Source organism: Rhinatrema bivittatum, chromosome 7 (assembly GCF_901001135.1).
Source record: "Rhinatrema bivittatum chromosome 7, aRhiBiv1.1, whole genome shotgun sequence".
NCBI classification, from domain to species: Eukaryota; Metazoa; Chordata; class Amphibia; order Gymnophiona; family Rhinatrematidae; genus Rhinatrema; species Rhinatrema bivittatum.
This window is the reverse complement of record NC_042621.1, coordinates 146719023-146745950: the sequence shown is the minus strand read 5'-3', so window position 1 is coordinate 146745950 and position 26928 is coordinate 146719023. Positions and strand designations below refer to the sequence as shown.

Below are 26928 nucleotides of genomic sequence, written 5' to 3'. Positions count from 1 at the left end.
AAAAACAGAGCTACTTTGTCACCTTAATTATAGACATAACATAGTCATAAAACACATACGGCCAGATTTTAAATCACTCACATGCATAAAACCTGGGAGTTTATGTGCATGACTGAGCCTTACGTGCGCAGGGCCAATTTTCAAAGGGCCTGGCCACTCGCGTAAACCCCCGGGACATGTGTAAGTCCCGGGGGTTAGTGAAAGGGGGGGTCTGGGGGGCGGGGTGGGGTGGGGTGGGTCCAGTGGTTGAGCAGGGCTAGAAGTGCCTGGCACAGCGGCCATTTGCTGCTGTGCTTAGGGGTTGCTCGCCAGCAGGGTGACGGCGCACGCAACTTGCTCCTGCTCAGAAGCAGGAGCAAAAGGTAGGATAAAGAAGTTTTGGGAATTTAGGATAGGGATAGGGGGAGGGCAGGATAGGGGGAAGGGGAAAGGAGGTTAGGCTAGGGGTTGGGAAGTTCCCTCCCAGTCCGTTCCTTAATTGGAGTGGACTGGGAGGGAACTGGGGAAGGCCCCGATGTGTCGCCGTGAGAATTAGGAAAATTATTCCCCCCCTTGCTTGCACCGATCTGGAATTTTATAACATGCACATGCGAGCGCGCGCATGTTATAAAATCGCAAGTCCAGGTGTGTACGCTGGGTAGTGCGCACACATGGACGCACCTGCGCAATGTTTTAAAATCTGTCTCATAATTTTCTTTATGGGCAATAGTTATACCCCAAAACTACTTTATTTCTCAAATAAACTTCTATCTTCCTCTTCTTCTACTCCCAGTTAGAACCATCCTTGTTTTATTGTAACTGCTTTTTCTGCGCACTTGTTATAATTTGTTATATTTTGTAAATGTATACTCATGTTATAGTTAAGTACGTTTATAATTTATTGATCACCCCTTGTTTTATGTAAACCGACATGATACGAACTCCGTGAATGCCGGTATAGAAAAAACTCAAATAAATAAATAAATAAATACATAAATAAATAATACTAAAGAGACCTGAATCTCTTTATCATTTACTCATACATATAGTATCAGAATATGCATATAATTGAATATTGGAAGGCTCAAAAGTTTGGATTGAGGGCTGCAAATTAAATTTATATTAAATAGCATCTTGAAGATAGCATTGTACCCGCTAAGACTATTGTGAATGTGAAATACTTTTTAAATAATGAAAAATGGTTGCATAAAGAGAAGAGAAGATTGACTTTAAAATTTTATGACAAGCCAATGAGCTTCTACTACTTAAACTTCTAAATTAAACAAAAGCGCTTTAAAAAAACCCAAAAGAAACTTAAAAAAATAATAATATTACCCTACTACCTTGTTCATTGGGTAAAATAATTGATAACATAAGAATGCCATATAAAAACGTAACAACCACCAATACTGAAATTATATACATTGGCCACAGTTTATCCATTGCATAAGCAATTTAAAATGTGTAATAAAGTGCAGAATGATGTTTTTAAGTCATACATACAACTATAATATCATGTGGTTTGCATAAAGGAATCGTTTTTCAACTGGCAGTAGATAAGAGTTCTTGCCTATAAAATCAATAATGAGCAAAATTTTAAAAAGGCACATATACTTTAGGGACTGAGTGATTCGAAAACGAAAACAAAAGGCACTATGATGTTAAAAATATCAATTCTTCATCTATAATAACCCACTGTATTGCATATCTGTATAACCGTCATTCCCTAACCTGCCATCTGCCCGAATTTTTTTAAAAAACAAAGCAAAAACATGGTCACGGCAGCTATCGCACAGCGTAACACAATTCAGAAAGGTGGTGTTAAAATCGGCGTTAGGTCTCTGCAATAGCTCTTCACAGACAGGCAATCCCAGCCCACTCCCCGCCCCTAACTCCTCCTATTTTCCAATTTGCATCGCACCATATGATATGGTGCTATCACATGCGTTAACGGGGCTTTTTGCATGCGAAAATGCCTTAGCGCATTTTGATAAATGACCCTATTAGGTTGATTGAAATATGCTATTCTAATACAGCGGAAGGAGAAATTTAATTGCCCAATAAATATATTAGAAAAAAATACTGAAAAGAAAGTAAGTACTGTACAAATCGGGAATAAGCAGTAAAGAGCTATTCATGTAATACATAATTCACAAGCAATTAAATATCTCCTTCCGCAGTATTAGAATAACATATGTCAATCAACCTAAGTGATGTATAGCTTAAGGGAAGTGACATAATTTAAATACTGGCACCTTTTTGTTTTTGCTTTTCTTTCTTGAAAGAATTTGGGCAGACGGTAGGTTCGGGACTGATGATTATGCAGATATGCAATACAGTGGGTTATTTTAGTCCAAAGGAATGATATTTTTAGTATCATAGTCAATGCCTTTTGTTTTCGAATCACTTGGTCCCTAAAGTGTATGTGCTTTTTTTTAACTTCTGTTCATTATTGATTTTATAGGCAAGAACTCTTATCTACCTCCGGTTGAAAAATTACTCTTATGTGCAAGACTGCACGATATTATAGTTGTATGTATGACTTAAAAACATCATTCTGCACTTTATTACACATTTTAAATTACTTATGCAATGGATAAACCACGGCCAATGCATGTAATTTCAGTTTTGGTGGCCGTTAAGTTTTTATATGCCACCCGTATGTTATCAGTTATTTTACCCGATGAGCAAAGTAGCAGGATAACTTTAATATATGTTAGAATCCCATATTAAAATTCTTTTCATTGTGTTTTCATTTTTTTTTAAAGGCATTTTCATTTAATTTAGAAGTATAACTGGTAGAAGCTCATTGGCTTGTCTTAAAATTTGAAAGTCAATCTGTTATGTTATGCTCAGGCTTGTGAACTCTTGGGCCAACGGGAGGATGGTGTACCTTAGCAGGAAGATCCATAGGTTCTCCCGTCAGGTGGCGAGGCAGAACAAAAGATGCAACCAGCTGACCCTCGGCAATGGAGACTGAGGCGACTGTGGAAGCAGATGAAGAGTCGTGACATGAAGGAGAAGAACGGAGTCTTCGCCACTGGAAGTTTGCGGTCCCCCCAGGAGGAGCCCGTAGGGACCCAGACTGCTGGGACCTAGGTGGACCTTTGAGAGGTCAAGGAGTCGAGAAATCGATGCAAGGGCTAACTGGAGCTTCACCCCTGGAAGCCTGCGGTCCCCCCGGGAGGAGCCCATAGGGACCCGGGCCGCTGGGACTTAGGTGGGCCCTTGGAGACGATGGTCCAGAAGAAGTCTGAGGTCACGTGCCAGAGGGTCGTCACTTACCAGTCCGAAGTCATATACCAAAGGATCGCCACTTGCCAGTCCGAAGTCACACACCAGGAATCACCGCTAACCAATCTGAAGTCACACACCAGGAATCAACGCTAGCTGATCCGAAGTCAGGAACACCAAGACAAGACAGGAACAAGGATCTGAAGTACAAGAACTCACCGAAGTAAGCAGACCTGACTATGTGGGACGTTGCCAAGTCGAGGAATGAGCAGAGGAAGCCTCCTTTTATACTTCATCTGCTCTGGCTCATAGGGAACAGCTGTAGAAGGTTAAAGGGATCAGGTCCCTTTAATTCTAATGAGGAGGCGCGGCCTCGCGCCTAAAGATGGTGGCGGCCATCTTGGATTACCTGCGTGGAGGAAAGGCAACAAACAACAAGTTCCCAAACAGATAAAAGAAAGGCTGGAAAAAAATGTCTTTTCAAGTGATGATGCAAAAATAAAGAATCTTCTCTCACCTCAAAAGGTAAAAATCAATTAGAAAGTCTCTTATATCTCTAGTAATCCATACCCCTTGGGTCTAGGATTTCTCCAGGAAAAAGGCAATTGAAAAAAAGAATACTTTTCTCCCTAAGATTTTCATCTAAAAAATCTACCACTCTTCTAAAGGTCCCTGTCTTATATAGTCACAGGAATCAACCATTTCAGCAGCATCACATGGTGAGAGCTGTGGCAAAGATTATTATGTTCCTCTCTCCTCTAAATGCATAGAATTTCAACAAGACCATTATTTAGTAGGGATCCCAACTGGGTTCTTCATATACCATCAGATATCCATCTAATTGCTGTAGACGTTCTCTACTTCAAAGTTATAAACAAAAAAGCCCTATTACCAACAATGCTGTCAAAAGAGGTTAATGAACATGGGAAGCAGGGGAGGTAAGAGAAACTATGAATATACACAGTTTCTAGAGACAATTCATAAAAAAAAAACAACCACAGTGAGATAAAAGATTTTTGAATACAATACAGTTAACATTTCAGGCTGCAATAAGAACTCCAGTAACTTTAATCTTTTATGTGCAGAACATTGAATTTTAGGGTGTATTAGTAATTGAACTTTTAATTAATGTATTATATAATATACTAAATTGTATTTGTTTTTGGCAGGATCCTGGAGTTACAAGGCACTGGAGACTTGGATGTTTTGAAACAAAAATGGTGGCCACGGATGGGCAGATGTGATCTTAACAGCCATGCCAATGCACAGACTGATGGGAAGGCACTGAAACTTCATAGCTTTGCTGGAGTCTTTTGCATATTAGCAATAGGTCTTCTGCTAGCCTGCTTAGTGGCAGCACTGGAATTATGGTGGAACAGCAACCGTTGCCGTCAAGAAACACCAAAAGAGGTCCATGATTATTCTTCTATTAATAACTAGAAGCAAAATTAATATATAGTAATGCAATATTAATTGTAGGATTTATGGTAGAAGATATAGTTTAGAGTTGAGAAATAAGAATTAAGAACATCTAAATTAATATTTCTCTTTGGCAAGCTACTTTACTTTTTGTGCCTCAGTTTATCCAACTGTGATTGGATAACATTCCTGTTTCTCTTCACCATCCATCATACTTCCAGTGAGAAAATGAATTTTAAGTAATAAGATGGGAAAATCCAGAAGGATTCCTTTTAGATGAAAGGTATTAGGTAAATCCAAATTATTATTATCCATAGGTTCTTCTACCAAGATGCAAAAGTTATGGAGTGGATATTACCTGAAACAAAACATTGTTTGAGCTATAAGTAGCTTGAAGAATAAATATTAAAAAAAAAAGCCATAGAAAATTATAACAGGATGTGCATGTTCTTTTATACACCAATACATGCATTTATTTAATCAGACTTTTTTTTTACCAATGGCGATTGTTGTTGTTCCAATGAAAATAGTCCCTTGAAAAAGATGCTGATTTGAATTGCAGCTGTTTCAAGCTCTCTAAAGTACTTGTTTTGAGGGGCATTTTTATGCACATTTTGTTCCTTAGTTTAAAAAAACTTGCATGGGGTTCATGATTACTTATGGAAATTATGACTAGTTATGAGGTCACATCTCTAAAAGTGGCAAAAATATAATAATAAAGGTCAATATTCAGTGGGGCGAGAAGTGGGAAGTTAGATGGTTTAAGTTAACTGTCTAACTTTGATTTGGATATTCAGAGGGACTTAATTCACTTAAGTCTCCTGCTGCATATACTCCGATAAAACTACTCAGATAAAGTTATCTGGGTAATTTTGCCACTCACAGAACTTTTGAATATTGAAAATAAAACCCTAGCATACCAATAGGATGCCAATCCCCCCATCCCATATCTTCAAAAAAGGTAATGGTCAAATCCAAAACCCCCTCAGCCCCAAAAATATGCCCTGGGCTGAATACTAAAATGGTAACTTTCAAACCAGTGTGCACCCAGGGACACAGCCATTTTACAACTTGCACACGTATATGCATGCATGTTATAAAATAGCCTGGTTGTATGCAAATGTGGACCTGCCCCTGGGCACGCAAATCCCACTTCTACCACATATGTCAGAGGATTTTAAAAGGGGCACGCACCCACAAGATTGCAATCAGTTCACACAGTTAACAACTAGTTCCTCCAAACCCCCTGGTTTGAAAGCCTACACCCCCCCCCTCCCCCAGTTTCCCCATACCCTTCAAACCTCTCAGAAATGGCTCGATCGTTTTATTTTATAAAACAACATCATCCATAGCAAAAGTAAAGTTATGCAACAGGGAACCTTGGCGCACACCGTGGCGCGTAAGTATTTACGCACACATCTCTTGGCCGGGCCCCAAAATGCCCATGCCCCATCCAGACTATGTGCACACCCCACCCCTTTTTGGAAACTTCAGCTGTGTGCACAGTGGGTTTTACGCGTGTATCTGGGTGCTTTTTAAAATGCGGTCGGCACACACATCCCCTAACTGATGCGCATGCAGGCTTTTAAAATTCACTTTACGGAGTATAAGTTTAAACTTAATCATAGTAAAGCATTTGTGTGAAAAAGTGGATATGTACAGTTTATAAAATGCCATGTACTTCTGCTCTGAAAGTATGCACATGTGTTTCAGCATGCACAAATATTTTCCAATGCAAGAAAACACATATTTTCTCTACCTACATTATAAAAATGCATGCATATATTTTACGCACAAAAAGATACAGCATGTATGCATAATAACCCTGATTTATACATGGAGACAAGTATTTTACAAAGTATGCATGTACTTGTTTTAAAAATACTTGTGCACATTCTTGAAATCTTCGGTTCAATAACGCCTTCATTTTGAACACCCACCAGTTCACTCAAACCTTACACCCAAACATTGCAGACAACTGCCGTCCAATTTCACTTGCAGCTGTCTATTAGCAGGTGTAAAAGTGTACAGATTAGTTTGATAATGTATTCATGCATGTCTCTTACAAAACAGTAAATACTGCATGCAGTTCTGAACCACACCTCAGAATGCCCCTAGCCTGCTCCTTTTTTTCCACCAGTAAAATATACACACAAAATGGAAAGCACGTGCATACTCTCATTTACAAAATAGGATAGCCTCATATACATGCTACTTATATGTTTATATGCTATTTTTACGAATGAAACCCTTTTGAACATTTACTCCTAAGTGCAATAGAGCCGACAGCTCCCACTACATTAGTATTAAATGTATTTACATCACTCCAGGTGAAAAGACCAATCATTGACTGTTGTCAGTAAAGGGACCAATCCCTGTTCAGAACTGGTTAACCTTACCAGTCATGTTGTATTTGGTCACATTTATATTGGTTAAGTGTACCCCTTAACAAACAGATTTTTGATAAGGTTATCTGGGTAAGCCCAACAATATGCCTGGTAATGATCTTTTAGAAATGAAAGAGCAGTTTTCCCCAAGCCAATTTTCTCTCATCTTTTGAAAAAAAAAAAAGTCTCCCAAAAGTTAAGTAATTTGATAAAGAGAAGTTACTAAATTGGTTCTCATCTAGAGCTATCTATCTGCCTTTAAGAGGGAGAGATAAATCTATATCAATGCATATCTACATAGATATACAGCAGATACACATACTGTATTTTTCATTGTTATCTATATAGCAGTGATATTTATATTTATATATACACACAACCATAGATATAAATATCACTGCTATATATATAACAACAGGTACTATATGCATTTTTAAGGAGCTAAAGATCCATTATGTTATGCACAGCCTTGCACACTCATACATAACATAATGGATCTATAGCTCCTTAAAAATGTACAGTACCTGTAGTGATGAAATATATAGAAACACTTTGCCAAACTGATTTGCATATTATATAACAGAAGGCATATTTTTAATTCACTTTCATCATTTATTTTATTGTAAAGATATAGGTTTTAAATTAGTTCATCAAGGAAAGCTAGGAATGACACTTCTTATAAAGTTTTCTGGCAACTTTACAAGTACTACTAGAAGCAACATAGTCATAGTGTGTAAAATTCATTTACAGAGTTATCATGCATAAAGCTAGTATCTATTTACATCAATTAAACTGCTTAACAAGCTAACCTTTTTCAAACACAGAGACACTCACATATTTTAGCTCAAACAGATGTTGTTCGCTGACAAGACAGTAAAAGCAGAACTGAATAAAATACATCATTTCCAATATTTACATATTGCTGTGCAATAATGTGTAGCAGGAGACTTTGTTAAGTAGCAGTAAAATGTATAAACAATTTAGCTACTCTGAACAATGTTAGCAATTAGCCCAATGCAGTATGCATTGTAATCAGATATCAATCAATTAGATTTCCAGTTTAGCCATGTGCATTTGTTACATAAAAACAGAATTTCATGTCAGAGGAGGACCATATGGCCCATCTAGTCTACACAATTTACTTCCAGGTCCTATGCCATAGCCCCCCGTTCATCTCTGGCTTTTGTTTCTCTTCTTTGCAATCAGGGAACCACTATGTTTACCCCAACTTGCCTTGAATTCTGTTACCTCTTTTGCTTCCACCTTGTCCACTATAAAGCTATTCTTTGCATCTGCCACCTTTTCCATGAAGAAATATTTTCTGATGTTACTTCTTAGTCCACCTCCTTAGAGCATCATTCATGAACTCTTACAGGAGTGGCTCAAGGCAATTTGCTGCCTGAGTCAAGGGATGAAATGGTGCTCCTTCTCCACCATAGGTAACATCATCAAGAGGGCCAAGGTGGTGGGCGTTCCCCTTGGAGTCTGGCCCTTTCAGTGATCTCAAATGCTGCAGAAGGGGGAAAGCAGGGGTCAGAGTTTCCAGAGGCTTGGCAAATAGAGTTTTGGTGATAATATTTCAAGGGAGCTGGCAACCCTGCCTCATTCCCAGGAACTCTACAACCTGCCTTGCATGTTTCCCCAGCATATGTCCCCTAAAAAAGTGGAAAATGGGTGAACGCTTGGGATCTGTATGTGTCAGACCTTTTCCATGTTGGTGCCAAGGATATTAGGTGTACTAGAGGAAACTTACAGCCTTGCATCCCAACTTTCCCAGCCCTCACCACACACAGTTAGATATTGTTCATTTATAATAATATTTTACATGAAAGAGGACATTCATAGTCAGAGGTAAAAATATCACAACATGTATATTATTTGTACATGTATTGCTGTGGTGCCAATGAGAAACCCCTACAAAATAGACATCGGGTATTAGGCTTATTGTAAAATGTCTTTAATGTAGGCTTGGCCTGCAGAAAGTCATAAGTAAATTGAATTGCATTTACAATATAGTATACTTATCTTACCAAAATAGTACTAAATACCAGCACTCAAAAAGTAACAACCCTACCTATTAAAAGGAAATACTGCAAATATTACACCAGGCCCTAAGACACCAATAAACCTCCTATTAGGAAAACAAAACAGGCCAGGCTGCTACAGATCCCTACATAGAAACTACAAGTTAGCAGAATACTTCACATCGGTTACATATGTAAAACATAGACAAACCCTTCTCAAATACAGAATAAAGAGAACACAAAGTATAAATAAGAATGTGCAGCAAAAAACTAAACTGGAAACCACAACAAGCCATGCCCTGTATACAGCGCAAAAATGGAAAAAACAGAAACATTCTTCATTTCAAGCGAAATATAAAAATATAAAGCATTAATCATTATAGTAAAACCATGTTAATAAAGAGAATATTTTAACAAGTGATGAACAGAACATGCAATATTTAAAAAATCATATAGATATTTTTTAATATTTCCCAAACACCAATAAAATATCTCAAACCAGCAAACAGGTCAAATCATACCTAATAATTAAAACTAATAAGGAAACTCTCCTCCTCCATACTTGTGAATTTTGGGTTTCCAGTCACCCAGAGATTGCATAGATTTGGATGGGGTCGGGGGTGAGCGGATACACAAACTTTCAACTCCCTCCCCTTCCTATTCACACATGCTCTCTTACATGTTCTCTCTTACTCACACATGCTCTCACATGCCCTCTTCTTCTCTTACACAATAATCTCTTACTCACATGCTTCCCCTATTCTTTCTCCTCCACTCACCTCTCATTCCATCCTTTCACCCCTCTCTTCCATTAGCTCCCTTCCCCTCTCACTAAAATCCCCACCCTTTCCTTCCTCAGCCCCTCTTCACCATTCACTCTCCTCTCACCCCAATTTCCCATCCTTCCCTCTCTTACCTCATCTCTTTCATACACTCATTCCTAACCCCTCTTTCCTCCTAATTGGTGGGCTCTGGCTCTTCTTTAGCTGTTGAGGCCTGGCTTCCTCACTAGTCGCTGTCCTCCACAGCAAGGCCAAAGACTCTTCTTCAGATGACAGGACCCTACCTCCCCATCAGCTTTGTCCTCCCCAGCAGGGCTGCTAGGTCAGATTTTACTAGTGGGGCCTGGCTTCCCCACCAGACACTGTCCTCTCCTTCAGGGCCATAGACTCTTCTTCAGCTGGTAGGGTCCTGCCTCTCCACCAGGCGTAGTCCTGCCAAGCAAGGCCATAGTCTCTTCATTGGCTGACAGGGCCTGGCCTCTCTGCCAGCCTCTGAGTTATATTTTGCTAGTGAGGCCTAGCCTCCCCACCAGCTGCTGTCGTCCCCAGCTTGGCCACAGTCTCTTCTTCAGCTGGCAGGTTCTGGCCTCCCCCCCCCCCAGTCTCGGGCGTTATATTTTGCTGAGGGCCTGGTCTTTCCGCCAGCCATTGCTCTCCCCAGAGAGGGCCAGCATGATGAGGTGCTGAGGGTGGGGTGGGGTGGAACTTTATCTTCCTGCTCGTGAGGAGGTAGTATCCCCACCAGCAAATCCCTTTTACAATCTCTTATGAGAAAACAGCTTCACTTATTTTTAAGTATATGATGACGATTAAAGACAAACTTCACAATTAAAACTCTCATTGAACCCTAAAAAAAACAAACTAATCTGGCTAAGCAAAACTCCACCTAAAATTATTCCCTCCAACATTGATTTTGGAAACTATATTCTAACTCCAGCAATATTAGTTAAGAATCTCGTCATCCAAATCGACAAAAAATTAACTATGAAACCTCTCATAAACAAACTGATCAAATCTGGTTTCTTCAAACTTGAATACTAACCCACCTGAAACCCCTACTGACTTTATCAGATTTCAGAACTGTTCTACAATCTCTTATATTTCTCTAACCTAGACTACTGCAACTCCCTATTTTTAGGACTTCCAGCCAGTCACCTTAAACCTCTCCAACTTCCTCAAAATGCAACAGCCAGACTCCTGACTGGTAAAAGAAAATTTGATCACATTACTCTGACTCTGCTTGCTCTACACTGGCTCCCTGTGCAATCTAGAATTATCTACAAAGTTCTAACAATAATTCAACATAACCTGAATCCTAACAATGATCTGCTTGGAATAAAATTTAATCCACGTATTCCTACACATTCTCTTAGATCTCATAACAAAGGTATACTAGAAATCCCAACTATAAAAAACTACCACCTAAGACAAACAAGAGAGAGAGCCATATCAAATCAATAGCAGGCCTTATGCTGTGGAACTCCCTACCAGACAACCTTAGAACTACTTCTGACACCAAGAAATTTAAGCAAGACTTGAAATCTTGGCTTTTCAACAATGACTTCTCGATTACTCTGTAACTAAAAGTTCATCCTTAATTCTAAGATTTGATCATTGAATGTTTTCCTGTCTATATGTCTTCCTCTCACTCATCCTTTGTATTTTTCATCTAACCTTATACACCATTGTGACCTAGTGATTCTCATGTGGAATGACGATATATAAAAACCTCAAGTAAATAAATAAATACATAAGTCACACAATTACACAGAGCACTTTTTTTGCCAACAGGGTATTGGAATCCCACTGGCACTTTTGGCTAGAAAATGACACATTTGCTGTAGAGTTCTTTGCTTTTTTGCAGGGTAGAGGTCACTTTTTGCCGTCCCCAAATTTTGCCACCTAAGTCAACTGCCTTAACCTGTCTAATAATAGAACCACCCCTGACATCTTATACTAGAACTTCCTTTTCACTGAAAAAAATTATTAATTAGATTGTTAATGAATTCATTATTTGCTTTTTTTTTTTTTTTTTTTAAATGAAAATGATTCAAAGCAAGGTACAACAATATATAATGGCTAACGTTCCAATATACAGTTTATTTTTAAATGTACACGTCAAAAACAATACAGCCATTAGAAATTTAATTTAGCTATAAGAACATTTTCTTATCCATATAAATGAATTCAAATAAGTTAAGGGTTTAAACACATGCTAATAATAAATAGATTAAAAATGTATAACTAAAAAAATCATCATCCATTATTTATATTTCAGACGTATTTGAAATTATCTATCTTATCTCCCTTGTTTCTCCTTTCTATCAGGAAATACATATTTAGTTCTTAATTTCTGATATTATAGGGGTTTTTCATATATACCCAGCATAATATTTGTAGACCTTCTCTGAAACACCTCCATTCTATATCCAGAGTTTTATACAGTACTCCAGATGAGGTCTTACTAATAACCTGTGCAGAAGTACAGTACTGACACAACCTTTTTTCTACTGGTTATATCATTCCCTATACACCCTAGTATTTCTATGGCTCTGGCTAGTGCTTTATCACTCTGTTTTATTACCTTAAAGTAATCAGACAGATTCCAAGGTTTCTCTCCTGATTGGCACACACCAGTATCTCTTTCCTCATCTTATATTGTCCTCTTGATTTTTGTACACCAAATGAATGATTCTCTGCTTAAAATTTGGCAGCCAATCACTTGACCATTGCTCAATCTTTCCTCATTCTATTTACTCACTGAGGCTGGTCTATTCTGTTTCAGATCTTAGGACCTGATTTACTAAGGCATTTTTCTTATTCTCTGTCTATGAGAAAATGCCTTGATGAATCAGGCCCTTAGTGATATGCAACATTGACAATTTTTCCTACTAGCCCTGTGAAGATTTTTAAGATATCTCTCTAATTTGCTCTACAAAAATAGACAAATCTGTTGTAGTACAATGTTGCCACTTTTATTTGTCTAATATAGCTATATGTGGAAGACCACACTACAAGCAAACTCTCAGTGGGTGTTTCAAAAAATCCAGTATATACAATCAGACTTAAATACGTCTTAGAATACAGAATCAGTATGTATTAGCAATATGTCTTAGATCATGACCTAAGTTTTAATTATAATTCATCTACAAGCATAACACATTGTGTTACTGATTAGAAAGGATTACACTTCATTATATGTTTTCTAACAATTACAATTATCCTTTTTTTTTAATTCTTTATTTTCAAGTTTTTGAAATACACCAGGAAAATAAACATCCTATACAGAAAATTCAGTGTCTCTCAGGATTCATTACAATTTAATAAGCAAATAATCATGTAATCTTGACACTAAGGGCCTCATTTTCCAATATCGCATTGGTAATGCATTAAGGGGCGTTTCCCATGCAAATGAGGCTTTTTTCGTGCAGCGGGGAAACGTCGCGTGCCGCGATGTTTTCGCGATTTGTGCAAAATGTATTTGCGAATCGTGAAAACATCTTTGCGGTGCGCGATAAAATGACCACTGAATCATCGCAGTGGCCAGACAGTCTGTTTTAGTATCGAGAGAGAGAGAGAGAGAGAGAGAGAGAGAGAGAGAGAGAGAGAGAGAGCACCTTGCTATAGTATCTACTCCCTAGACAGGTATTTGTATCCCTATGGGAGGCCCACCTCGTAACTCGAGGTGGGGATTAGGTATGAGTGTAGGGGGTTGGGGGCCACTTTCACATTCAACATGAGACGTGCAACAACAAGCTAGTTTGAGAGAACATTGCCCAAATCTCATCTTGGAGTGAGTTTCCTTACTCCGAAGGCCAGCAAATCTTCACAAGAGACCACTGTTCTGTTTGTACGTCTCATGTTGAATGTGAAAGTGGCCCCCAACCCCCCACACTCATACCTAATCCCCACCTCGAGTTACTAGGTGGGCCTCCCATAGGGATACAAATACCTGTCTAGGGAGTAGATACTATAGCAAGGTTCTCTCTCTCTCTCTCTCTCTCTCTCTCTCTCTCTTTCCCCTGAAACAGGCTGTCTGGAAACATCATGAACTGCAATAAACCTTTACCGGCCTCTAGCACACAACATACCGCAAATGAAAGGGTTGTAGCTATTGGCCGCGCTAACACTGCGGCTGTTTTGCCGCACACGATAACTCTTTTCTACTTTACATATGCTCCGCCCCCTGAATACAAAATTAAAAATTTGCATTCGCAAATCGCGTTAACGGCTGTTAGCGCAATTTGCGGAATTATCTCCTGCGGTAACTCCTTGGAAAATGACCCCCTAAGTAAATAATTAACCATTTTGTTTTAGCCATCAGTAATACCAACATTTAAATTATAAGACAAAAATGACAATTCAGAGGCGGAAAGGAGCAACTTTCATCAGAAACTTTTTGACTTAGAATAAACATATAGATAAACTCGCCAGGTGCTACCACCTCTAATATTTATACCTCCGCTCCTGTTGAGGATATAGTGATGGTTCTCCCAGCTAACCAAGCCTTCAATTGGTCTAATTCTTGAAAAACATAATTTACATTTAAATACCTAATACAGGCCTTGCACGGATATTTCAAAACAAACTTTGCACCTAATTTCTGTACCTCAGGACGAATCACTAGAAACTCTTTTCTGCGAGTCTGTGTCATTTTTATAACATCTGGAAAAATCCAGATGTGATTACCATAAAACAAAGATTGTTTATATCTGAAAAACAAATGAAGTATATTATTGCGCTCTGATAGAAAAGCAAAAGATACAAGCATTGGTTTTCTCCGATTCACCTCATATTCAGAAGACAATTCTAATATATAAACCAGCAAGATATGTGCTCATGATTGCCGGTATATAAAAACCTTAAATAAATAAATAAATAAAATAAATATATTTGTAATGTCTAAAGGAGGGTCTTGTGCAGCCGTCAAAGTATTCTGTTGCAAACAGAAAGCTTTTGCCACTACAGACAATGCCGGTTCCAGTATTGTTTCATGTATAATTTGAACAGTTCCAGCGGTAAAATTGCTTTAATAACAGGGAAGTTCAAAATACACAAATTGTGAGCCCGTAGGGCATTTTCAACAGCTTCCAATATTTTTGCTGAATTTGGTTCCTCTTTAATCATTTTAGTTTAGTCAAAATCCTCTACATTATCTGTAAATTTTATTATCAAATTATTGTTATTTACCCCCTGATTTTTTATTTCTAAAGTAGCCCCAGATAGTATTTTAATTGAGCTCTCTATAGTGCTTAGCATAGTCCATATTTCGTCCAGGTTAATTGTATTAGGTTTAGCAGACATTTTACCAAGAGAAAGCTTCTCTAGCTTTTTGACCCCTCTTCCTCAGCAGTTCCTCTGCTCACTCCCATACCTTGTATCGCTGACAATTCAGCAAAATGCGATTCCAGTGGTGTTGAAGACCTCACAGGTCCTGCCATTGCTCCTAGGCTTTCCTCCCCCAGCCAGTGTTGTTCACTGTCCTCTACATCTCCAGACCACCCAGTCGCCATTTTCCCATCTCGAGCCATCACCATGGCCGTCCCTGCCTCTGCCGAGGCAGGGCAAGGTTCTAAGGTTTGTCTGGGGTGAGCAGGTTTAGAAGGTGATCCAGGGCTCAATGTTGTTTCTAAGGTCAGAGGGGATGGTACATGCTCGTGAGCCGTCCCTTCAGTGACCAAGCTCTCCGGAGCCATCGGTGGTGCAGGAGCAAAAAAGCCAGGTATCTGTGGCTGTTGGGGATCATCGGAGGGCGAACAACTAATTTAATCTCTCAGGCACCCCTTCCTCTTTGCATGCGGCATTTTTTAAGGTAAAATATTTGTTCTGAAGAAAAAAGGGTATACAGACTTCTCCCCGGCATCTGCTCCGATCTCACATCACGGCGGCCATCTTGCCTCTGTACAGTTATCCTTTATCTTGTTCATGGAGCCAAAAGGTCTGAAATTATTGAACAAGTTTGCTTATATATCTTTTATTCTCATTATAATCTAAAATAGTAGCTTCTATCTTTGTTCATAATAAGCACAGTAAAAATCAGTAAAGAATATTATAAGCTAAATTTGATTATATTGCACAGAGAGCTACAATAAAACTCTTGATCTCATCAGCCCACTGTAACATCACTTGCAAAATTATTGAACTGAAATGGCCCCAGAGGCACTCCACTTTCCTCAAAGTGAGCTCCATTTACCATTACCCCTTATTGCCCATAACTTAACCAGTTTCTAAGCCTACCTTCCACCTTGGACTCCATGCCTAAACTGCTCAGTTTATTTATGCACCTCCTGTGAGGGATGACATCAAAAGCATTGTTGAAATCAAAAGTATACAACATCCAGAATTTTCTAGTCATCAAATCAAAGACATTGATTAGATTTGCCTCCTATAATCTTCCTCTGGTTATAATCATGCTGCCTGAGATCCTGCATCTACTGGATTCAAAATACTTCACTTTCTTTTTCTTTAGAAGAATCTTCATGAATTTTCAGACCACTGAGGTCCCACACTAGTTTCTAATTTGAAGAGTGATAATATCTGCCATTCTGCTGCCCCATGAAACTAAACCACTTTGGTCTGCAAAGATTGAATAAACTGTTCCTTTAGTAAAGCTTTCAGAACCTTTCTGAATTCCTTTAGAAGGCAATTTTCAAAGCCATTGGTCAGATACAATGATCTGATTACAAATTGTCCATCTTAAATGCGGCCAAAAGTATGCATGAGTTCCAGAGTGCATGGACTTTTATCACTGAAGAAGAGGCATTCTTATGGGCACTTTAAGGTTTGGGAGGAAGAAAACAAATATAGATTTTCAAATGCATGTGTACTATTTTGCACTCCCCTCTGTCTACAAAATGCATGAAGAGTAAGTGCAAAGTATGTGGATGCATTCAACATGTCTTTGCAAATTTTCAAAGAGAAAACAGCACAGGTAGGTTTTCTTTGAAAACTTGCATTAAATATACATGTTAATACTGCTTGGATGATTTTCAAACCACATAGGCTCTTTGAAAATTGCTCCATTAACATCCTAAGCTATATTCCATCTGATAGCATACTTGGGGCTGCTTTCACTTTTGTTATTTCCATACAAACCTTCCCTTCTGTAAAACTTGGTGGCATCTATCCCACTACCATATGCACCCTTATCAACTGGCAATGGCCGTTCTCCAATCCCTTTTTCAATAAGCATTAAGTAATAGCAAGGTCAATACTCAAAGCACATTCAATACTATGTATCCAGATAAATGGGATTTATGTGGCTAAGTAGTGTTCGCTGAATATGCACCAATGTTCAGCATTCGCGCTTAGCTGTTACAAGTCCCTTGTATGGCTAAAATGTATGCACAAAAAAGTGGGCATGCATTGGGCAGATCGGGGGCTGTGTGAGTTAGACATATAACATACATGTATCTACTGATATTTGGAATTAGACATATAAGTATACATATAAGTATATGTCTTAAGTTCAGATGCCCCTAGAGCAGGTTTAAGCTTAACTGGGTAGACTTAGCCAGCAAAGTGCACACATATACGTATGTATTTAGTGGCTTTGCCATGCCACTGAACATACATCATAACTTAGTTGGATAAGTTATAGCCGGATAAGTTCCTTAAATGGCCAGCTTTGAATATTGACCTCAGTATGCTTTTCAGTAATTCTGTTTTTTCTCATTACTGTCCACATACTTCTACTTTCTGTCTAACAATCTTACTTCTGCACTTCCTCCTGTCCCTGACATATCAGAAAGTTTTGAAAGGATAATCCATAATATACTCTAGTTAAAAAAAAATGTAGTGGGTGCTGTCCAATATATAAAAAGGGGCTTCAATAAACATAAGGACATTTCATATAAAATCAAAACAGTTTAAATCCACCTTATTTTTGACTCCTCTTCATAATACTTCACACATACTATAGATATTTATATATACACATATACTTACCCTGTGTATATATATATTTATTTATTTATTTAATACACACACACACACACACACACATATATATATATTTAATACACATATATAAACATATATACATAAATGTGCACATATACATGCATTATAGTAAGCAATATTTTGGAAGGACAATCAGAAAAATTTTGTCTTAATGCAGATGATACCAGCATCTGTAACAGAGTAAGCATCCAGGAATGTTTGGCAAATCTGACAAGGGATTTAGAAAAGCTTGAACAAATGGTCTAGAATCTGTTAGCTAAGATTTAATGCTAAGAAATGCACAGTCATGTATCTGGACTGCAAAAATTCAAGAGAGTGGTAGAATATAGGTGGTGATACTCTTCTATGCACCAAAGAAGACTAGGATCTAGGGGTGATCATATCCGATGACATCAAGGTGGCCAAACATAGATAAGGCAAACAGCAAAAGCCAGCAAAAAGTTTAGGTACATAGGGAGAGGAATGATCAGTAAAAAAAAAGAAAAAAAAAGGTAGCAGTATCCTGGTAAGACCTTATTTGGAACACCACATACAATTCTGGAGGCTGCACCTTCAAAAGGATGTAAAACAGGAAGGAGTTGGTCCAGAGAGTGGCTACTAAAATAGTCAATGATCTGCATAGAACTAAGAGCAGAATAGTAATGAGAGAAGTATGCTTTTGTTTCCACTCTACACCAGCTTCTTATCACAAAGAGTTCAAAATATTTTTCCTATCATGTGTACTTTCTCTAGTACAATTTTTCAGGTCATGTCTAATGTCTTTTTCAAAAATTGCTATTTGACTTTACTTTCTGATATTTGCCTTCTAGATGTTAAAACATTTTTGGTTAATTGAGCACTGTGCTCTTTACCATGACTTCACAGTTGCTGAATGTCTGCATTTAGAGCACATGCTAACTTTAGGGCCTTTGCACTAAAGAAAAAATGCCAGCAGAGTCAGAACAAGGTCCATGTGAGCCCAGCATGCTATCTGGATCAAAAGCAACTGGCAGAATCCAAAAAGTAGACCTATTTCCTGCTCCTCTCTCCCAAGGATAGCAATAGCTTTCTTTAGTCTATGTGGCTAATAATGTTCCTCCAGGGACTTGTTCAGACCTCTTTTATATTCCACTTTGCTAATTGCCATGATCATGTCCTCTGGCAACAGATTCCACAGCTTGATTGCGTGTTGAATGGAAAAGTATTTTCTACAATTGATTTTAAATCTGCTAGTTGTTAGTTTCAAGGAATGTCTGCTTGTTTTACTATTATTTAAAAAAGAAAATAACTGTCCTTTTGTTATGGTTAAGTGGTGTTTAGGTGGATCCTTGGGTACTGTGGCAGATGACCACGCCCATGGGGAAGAGCCCCGTGAGGAGCCAAAGCGCTAGGCTAGACTCAGAATGCACAAACAAAGTTTGTTCTTTATTTTACAGCTTGAAGGGTACCACCAGAGGTGGCAGTAGTGAGGCAGTCTGGTAGTAGCAGTCTCAGGGACCTCAGCAGAGGGAGCCCTTCTCACCCCATTGGAATAGGGAGGTTCCGAAGCAGGTTTCCCAGCAAGGTAGTACTGTGGATGAGGCAGACTGAGAGTTAGAGTACTCACTAGGTGTTTGCAGTAGGTATGCAATTCCACCAGTTTGAAGAAGAGAGTGCAGGCACCGAGGCAGGGAAAGCAGGCCCTCGAGGAGCGAGTACCTGTTCCCTGTAAGGCACCTGAAATAAAGCAGAGGACCCCCGAGGAGCGGGTACCCAGGTTATCAGTTACCCCATAGGACAGAGAGAGAGCTTCCAGCGGCAGCACGGAAGCGGCAGAGTAGCGTAGACAGGAACGGATTCGAGTCCTTGCTAACTCAACGAGCTAGCAAATTAGAATAGGTTATACCTGGGTGGCGTGACGTCAGCTAGGGGGAACGCCCCCGAGGTTCGCACCAAGGTTGTTATAAAGACGTGGGTGACGCGCGCGCGCACACACCCTAGTAGGTACCTGGGAGGAGCATGGCGGGAGGCTGCACCAAAGCCATTCCGGAGACGCTGGAGAGGTTGGCTTGTAGACACGGTGGTAGCCATCTTTCCTAGGTAAGCAGGAGGAGCCATGAACAAGGTGAGGCAAACGGGGCGAAGCCGTCTAGTACAGACGGATGCAACACCTTTATCTTCTGATTCCACCCCACTCATGTTTTTATAAAGTTGTATCCGGTCCCTTTTCAGCCATCTCTTTCCCAAGCTGATAAGCCCGTCCCTGTGTAGTCTCCTATTCTAGGAAAGCCATTCCATTCTTTTTATATTTTTCTTACCTGCCTCTGTACCACATGCAAATAATATTTTACTCATTAAAAAAATGTTTTAATGTATACTCACTGAAAATGTTAGTGTGTGAAACTAGCATGCATGCTCAAGCAAAATTTGTAGTGTATATGAATCCTGCATATCAAAATCCCTTATGCTAAATGGCCCAAAATGAAAGGGATGAAGCATCTGCACTGCTTATACCTGGCAATATTATACAAATGAAAATAATAATTAATAAACATGAGGACCTTCTTTGTACCACCCCATCTCCAACAAAATTAGTAGGAGCCTTCACTGGCCCAAAGTATCCCCTCAGAAACCTTCATCGAATAGCCTTGGGAGTCTGAAGTATACCCAGTGCACACAGACAACAACATCAAGGGGCCTGATGTTAAATCACAGTCCTTTCATCCCACCAGACTCCAGATCATGGGGCATTAGCAATCCTTGACTCAACCCTGATCTTCCTCCCCCTAGCAGCAACTCACTACCACCACCACCACCTGATCCTTCTAACTAGGGCCCCAAGATGACTATGGCAGGGAAAGCCAAATTTCTCCTTCACTATTGTGGGTTTTCAGAGTGGCATCAATTTACCTCATGAGTCTGATGATCCCCAGTTTGCATGCATGTAATGTATGCACTAATTTTAGCTTGTACATGCTAATATCTTCAGTTTGCATTTAGCATGCATGCTAGGCACAAAGTCTATTCTATACTATTCCTTGTTCATTCTAAATGGTCTTAGCATGCATGTATGGAGTATGTTTGGTACATCCAAAATTTATACATAGTATAAATTTTGGATGTACCAAAAAAGACCATATGTCTTTATACAGGATGATATAACTTAGATGCTCATTTTCATCTTACCCATACTGTAACGCTAACATGTCTTCATCAGCTTACCTATTACTACCCAAATCTCAGTGGCAGTCTGTATTTGTAGCCCTCAAATATTGAATCAAATTCTTTTTTTTTAATGGAATAAAAATTCAGTGTCAATATGGATGATGTACATTTCTGCAATCTCCTACAAAGATGATAGCTAATTACCATTGTAAAAGACATTGCATTACTTCCACTTAAAAGAAGCCAGATGACAAATATGTTTGTGTGTCTATGATAAAACAAATATTACATGTCTGACAGATTTTAAAATAGACTATAGTAATATTTAATAAACTATAACAGATGCCAGACCAGCACACAATATGCAATCAGCATATTTTATATAACATTAAATGATTTTTCACTCAATCATGTGACTACAGTAAATTTCTGCAGGTAACTGCGAATATTACTGAATCTTTGTCCATGTGTAGCTACATATCATTTAGCCTGCAAACTGCTGAGATTGTAGAATCATAACAGTAAACATCAGAACAACTCCAGTACAAAATATTACCTGGAATACATATAGCTAACTTTTGAAGAGTTAGGTTTTCTAAAATGCAGCTCATAATTATTCAAATTACTCTCAATTCTTTTCTTCAGTAAAATGAATTGCATCTGCCCTCCTTCAACAATGTCAAAATAGAGTGGGTTTTAGAGTTGTAGGAGAAGCTGCTTGTTGTTCATTCAATGGGTTAATACATAAGCTACAAATACAGACTGCCACTGAGATTTGTGTAGTAATAGGTAAGCTGATGAAGACATGTTAGCGTTACAGTATGGGTAAGATGAAAATGAGCATCTAAGTTATATCATCCTGTATAAAGACATATGATTGTGTAACACAAAGAGTTTGGATGTAATTGCTCACCTTTCCAAGGCCAAGCTAACACCTAGATTAATCAAAATGCTAAAATAATGCATGGAAAATGCTCGCAGTTAAGAAAAAGTGGTGTGTTTACAGTAATTTTAGAATTATTGCTAACCACATGCTAACATAGCACTTCAATTAGGTCGTATTGGAGAGAGAGAGAGAACCTATTTATAAGGCCTTTATAGTACTCAACTATTTATATCTCTATAAGAGGGCCAGCTAATAGCTCAAGGGGAGGTGTTGGTGGTGTTTTAGGGGCCAGTTTTACATGCAGAGTGAGACATATGAACAGCACAGTACACCTCGGTGAAGATTTGACTTCATTTGGCATGAGAAGGGCTCACAAAGTTGAGATTTCTACAATGTTCTCTCACCCTGGTTGATGGACTCTATAACGGGGAATCATCAAGCTACAGTGAGAGAACATAGTTGAAATCTCAACTTGGTGAGACTTTCCTCATTCCAAATGACATCGAATCTTCACTGAGGTGTACTGTGCTGTTCGTATGTCTCACTCTGCATGTAAAACTGGCCCCTAAACCACCACCAACACCTCACCTCGAGCTATTAGCTGGCCCTGCTATAGCGATATAAATAGTTGAATACTGTGGCAGCCTCCCCAAATGTTTCTGCCCCCTCCCCCAAAGCCTAGAAATGGCTGAAAGGCAATTTGCAATCTTTACCACAAATTGCGTTTTGGCTGTTTTGGGCATATCGCACAGCTTAACACAGGAAAAAAAGGTGCAGTTATTTCTGGTATTAAAACCAAGTGTTAGCATGTATTATGCTATCACACAGTGCAATGTTGCCCCTCATTTTAATTAATCCCACCCAAACCCCTCCCTAATCCCGCCCCTTCAAAAAAATTGCATTTGCGTCATGCGGTAACATGATTATCGCATACATTATGGCGTTAATACATGTGTTAACGCGTTATCACATGCGTTAACGCCATAACACATATTGATGAATGACCCTGTAAGTTACAGTTAGGTACAGTAAATATTTCCATTCCATAGAGGGCTTACAATTTAAGAGGTGTATTTACTAAAATGCAGTAATCAATTGCACACTTTTGGGAATCCCGAGGTATTTTTCCCAGTGCTCATGGCCCACAGAAGCACAGAATTGGCTTGCTGCGAGCAGTGCCCATCCTGCTTGCAGCCGAGAAAAGCAGGCACTCAGTGGGCCACGAGTGGTGTCTCAGTGAATGAGGTTGGGGCAGGGAATGGGGCGGGGATGGGACCGGAGGGGGGAGGGAGGGGGCAGGTGCAAGGCAGAAGGTTCACCAAAGCATCTAATACCCTTGCACCAGTCCTGGGGTCTTGTGAGACCTTCTTTCTCAACTCCACACCCATCCTCACAATCCCTGGTATAAAAGATAAAAAAAACAGAAAAATGTAGTGATTCAGACCCTTCTCCCTTCCTTCCAATCTCTTCCCTTTTTTAAAAGTCCCCCAAAGGCCACTGACTTCCTCCTTCCTGGCCTCCAACCTCCCCCCTTTGCCCTTTCCTTCACCCCTCCTTTGCCATACTTTAAAATCACTGGTGGGCTAGTGTGGTCATTATCAAGTGGCACCAGCCGAAAGACTTGCACAGTTTACTCTGGAGGAAATCTGGAATTCTATTTTGGGTCTTGGCAAGTCACTAACTGTCCAAATTTCCATGGCAATGGATACCTTTCAAGCTTTAGAAAAACAGAGCAAATTTACATAAAACAATTTGGAGGAGTTTAATAAATAAGTGGAAGATGTTGAAAAGGAAACTGAAAAGTATTTGGGGGTTAGAGAAGCAATCATTAAGGATAGCACATATCTGCGATATGAAGTCTGCGAAACAATGCGACAAGGCGATATGCTGGGCTGCATAGAAAGAGGAATATCGAGTAAGAAAAGGGAAGTGATTATCCCCTTGTACAGGTCCTTGGTGAGGCCTCACCTGGAGTACTGTGTTCAGTTCTGGAGACCGTATCTACAAAGAGACAAAGACAAGATGGAAGCAGTACAAAGAAGGGCGACCAGGAAGGTGGAGGATCTTCATCGGATGACATACGAGGAGAGATTGAAGAATCTAAATATGTACTCCCTGGAGGAAAGGAGGAGCAGGGGTGATATGATTCAGACTTTCAGATACTTGAAAAACTTTAATGATCCAAAGACAACGACAAACCTTTTCCGTCGGAAAAAAATCAGCAGAACCAGAGGTCACGAGCTGAGGCTCCAGGGAGGAAGACTAAGAACCAATGTCAGGAAGTATTTCTTCACGGAAAGGGTGGTGGATGCCTGGAATGCCCTTCCGGAGGAAGTGGTGAAGTCTAAAACTGTGAAGGACTTCAAAGGGGCATGGGATAAACACTGTGGATCCATCAAGTCTAGTGGGCGTAAATAAAGAGGAGGCAGCAAAACACTGCATGGAGCGGCAGTAGCCACAGAGGCATTCACGGAGCGGGATGCCAGTGGCCAGAAGTTGGTGTTCCACCTTCAGGCAGCAAAACACTGCACGGAGCGGCAGTAGCCACAGAGGCATTCACAGAGAGGGATGCCAGTGGCCAGAAGTTGGTGTTCCACCTTCAGGCAGCAAAACACTGCACGGAGAGGCAGTAGCCACAGAGGCATTCATGGAGCGGGATGCCAGTGGCCAGTAGTTGGTGTTCCACCTTCAGGCAGCAAAACACTGCACGGAGCGGCAGTAGCCACAGAGGCATTCACGGAGCGGGATGCCAGTGGCCAGTAGTTGGGGTTCCACCTTCAGGCAGCAAAACACTGCACGGAGCAGCAGTAGCCACAGAGGCATTCACGGAGCGGGATGCCAGTGGCCAGTGGTTGGTGTTCCGCCTTCACGGAGCGGAGGGATGGAGGGCTGCCATCTCCAAAAAACCCCCCAAAAAACAAACAAACAAACAAAGCAGGGGTGGGTAAGAGTATGGGGCAGGGCTGTGGCCTGCTTGTTGCGGCGGTTGCTACCCCTGATTGAGCTGGATGTTCACTGGGATGCGGATACGGCGCTGCTCTCTGCATTGGTGGAGGGGTGGAAGGGAGTTGGGGCCTGAGGGTGCTGGAAGCCAATAGTGACGGGTGGGAGGGAGTAAAAAGGGGAAAGAATGGATAAACTGCGTGGCTTGCTGGGCAGACTGGATGGGCCGTTTGGTCTTCTTCTGCCGTCATTTCTATGTTTCTATGAAGTGGAAACTATGGAAAATGTAATCAGATGCTACAATTTGCGGTCTATAAATTTTCCTAAAATTCCATGTGTCCTCTTTAGAAACGTTTACGTGATATATGACCGAAATTTCCTCTCAGTTGCTGCTTCTAGTGTTAAGGATATGCTATCTTCCACAAGCTTGATGGTGTGCAGGCTGAACTGTCTCCTATTTGGATGACAGACTTGATTTAACAGCTTTGTTGGGGACATCAGATGACATCTTGGTGATACCAGCAACTTTAATTGCATCATTAGCACTTAATTCTGACAGTGATTGGTTGCTTAAACTTTTATTTAAGCACCAGGAAGAGCAATTTCTAAATTTGAAGATCAGGACTCTCCCTGAAGTATCTAAGACTATACAGAAGGGGCAAAGGCAGTTTTTGCTTTTGCTATGTAGAGTTTGGGAATTATTTTTTATTAAAGTTTCCTTGTAAATGTTTTATAAAGTCTAAAAATGTTTCATATATAGGGCCAGATTTTAAAAAGGTTATGCGCATAAATCCTCAGGATTTATGCACGTAACCTGTCTTACGCGTGCCGGGCCTATTTTAAAAAGGCCTATTTTTGTAAAGCCCCGGGACGCGTGAAAGTCCCGGGGCTTTACAAAAGGGGCAGGACAACATGCCTCCGACAGAGCGGGGCCAGATGCCTCCAAAATCGGAGCAGCCTGGAAGGGAACTTCCCTTCCCCCTAACCTGACCTTTCTACCCCTGGGGTAAGGCAGCATGGCTTGGCGTGCGCAAGGTGCAAAATTGTGCACCCCCTTGTGTGCACCTGTGCACGCGAGTTATAAAATCAGGTGTAGATGTGCGCGCGCCAGGTAGCGCCCGCACATGTATGCCCACACGGACCTTTTTAAAATCTACCCCATATTTTTTAAGCCTAATCAGTTAAGTTTTATTTTTTTCTTGATTAAATAAGGCAGGAAGAACAGGTCCAAGATCCAATGCACTTGCTACCAGAATATATTTTTTCCTTCTCTCTTGAATAATATTACTTAACCTCTTTTTGGTGTATTTTCTTATGTTTATCAATAATTTTTTATTGAATGGTGATATTGGCCTCTAAAATTGTGGTCTGTTTTTGAGATGGTAGGTTTGTTGCTTTTATATTATTAATTTTGTTTTATTTTTATTTTTCAAGACTTTTTCTTGAAAATGTATATTTAAATTCACAAAAAATAAAAAGGGTTTTAAAAATGGCATCAGCGGGACAGTTTTATACTTTTGCCCCTAAATGAGATTACCTAGCAAAGAACTTCTTTCCATGCATTTGCATGCAAAGCAGTTCATTATTATACTTTCATTACCTGGGGGGAGGGAAGAGGGTGGGGTGGAGAATAACATGCAGTACTTAAAATACTACACATTATTGCATGGTAAATGCCTTACACATCTTAATACATGACACTTTAAGATGGTAACTTTCAAACCGGAGCACATTTATGTCTTGCATGTGTGTATGTGCACATGTTATAAAATAGCCTGGCTGTAAGCACATGGGTACCATATTTTAAATGGGCATGCAAATCCTGCTTCTACCACGTAAATTGGAGAATTTAAAAAGAGGCGTGCACCAATGACATTTCCAGTTTTACTAGTTCATTCCCAGTTCATCCAGTTAAGAGAAAGGTCCTCCAAACCCCCCTGATTTGATAGCCTTCACTCCCCTCAGTTAGCCCCAACCTTTAAAACCCCACAGATCTGCCTATTTTCTTTATATTTTAACTTACATGACATTCATAGCAGAAATGAAGTTATACGGTAGCAGGCCTCAGTGTGTACTAGATCATGTAAGCATTTATGTGCACATCTCTGGTTCATGACCCAAAATACCAATGCCTTGCCCCTTTTAAAAAACTTCTATATGTGCATGCTGTGGAATTTATATGCATATCT

The 26928-nt window shown here is 39.8% G+C and overlaps 1 protein-coding gene across 1 annotated transcript in view; it reads left to right on the top strand.

The window, feature by feature from the left end:
- The window catches only part of GRID1 (glutamate ionotropic receptor delta type subunit 1), a 2200418-nt gene that overhangs the window by 2156995 nt on the left and 16495 nt on the right, over positions 1-26928 (top strand). The window contains 1 exon segment of the mRNA XM_029609310.1: positions 4383-4623. Within this exon segment, the coding sequence (XP_029465170.1) occupies positions 4383-4623 (241 nt within the window).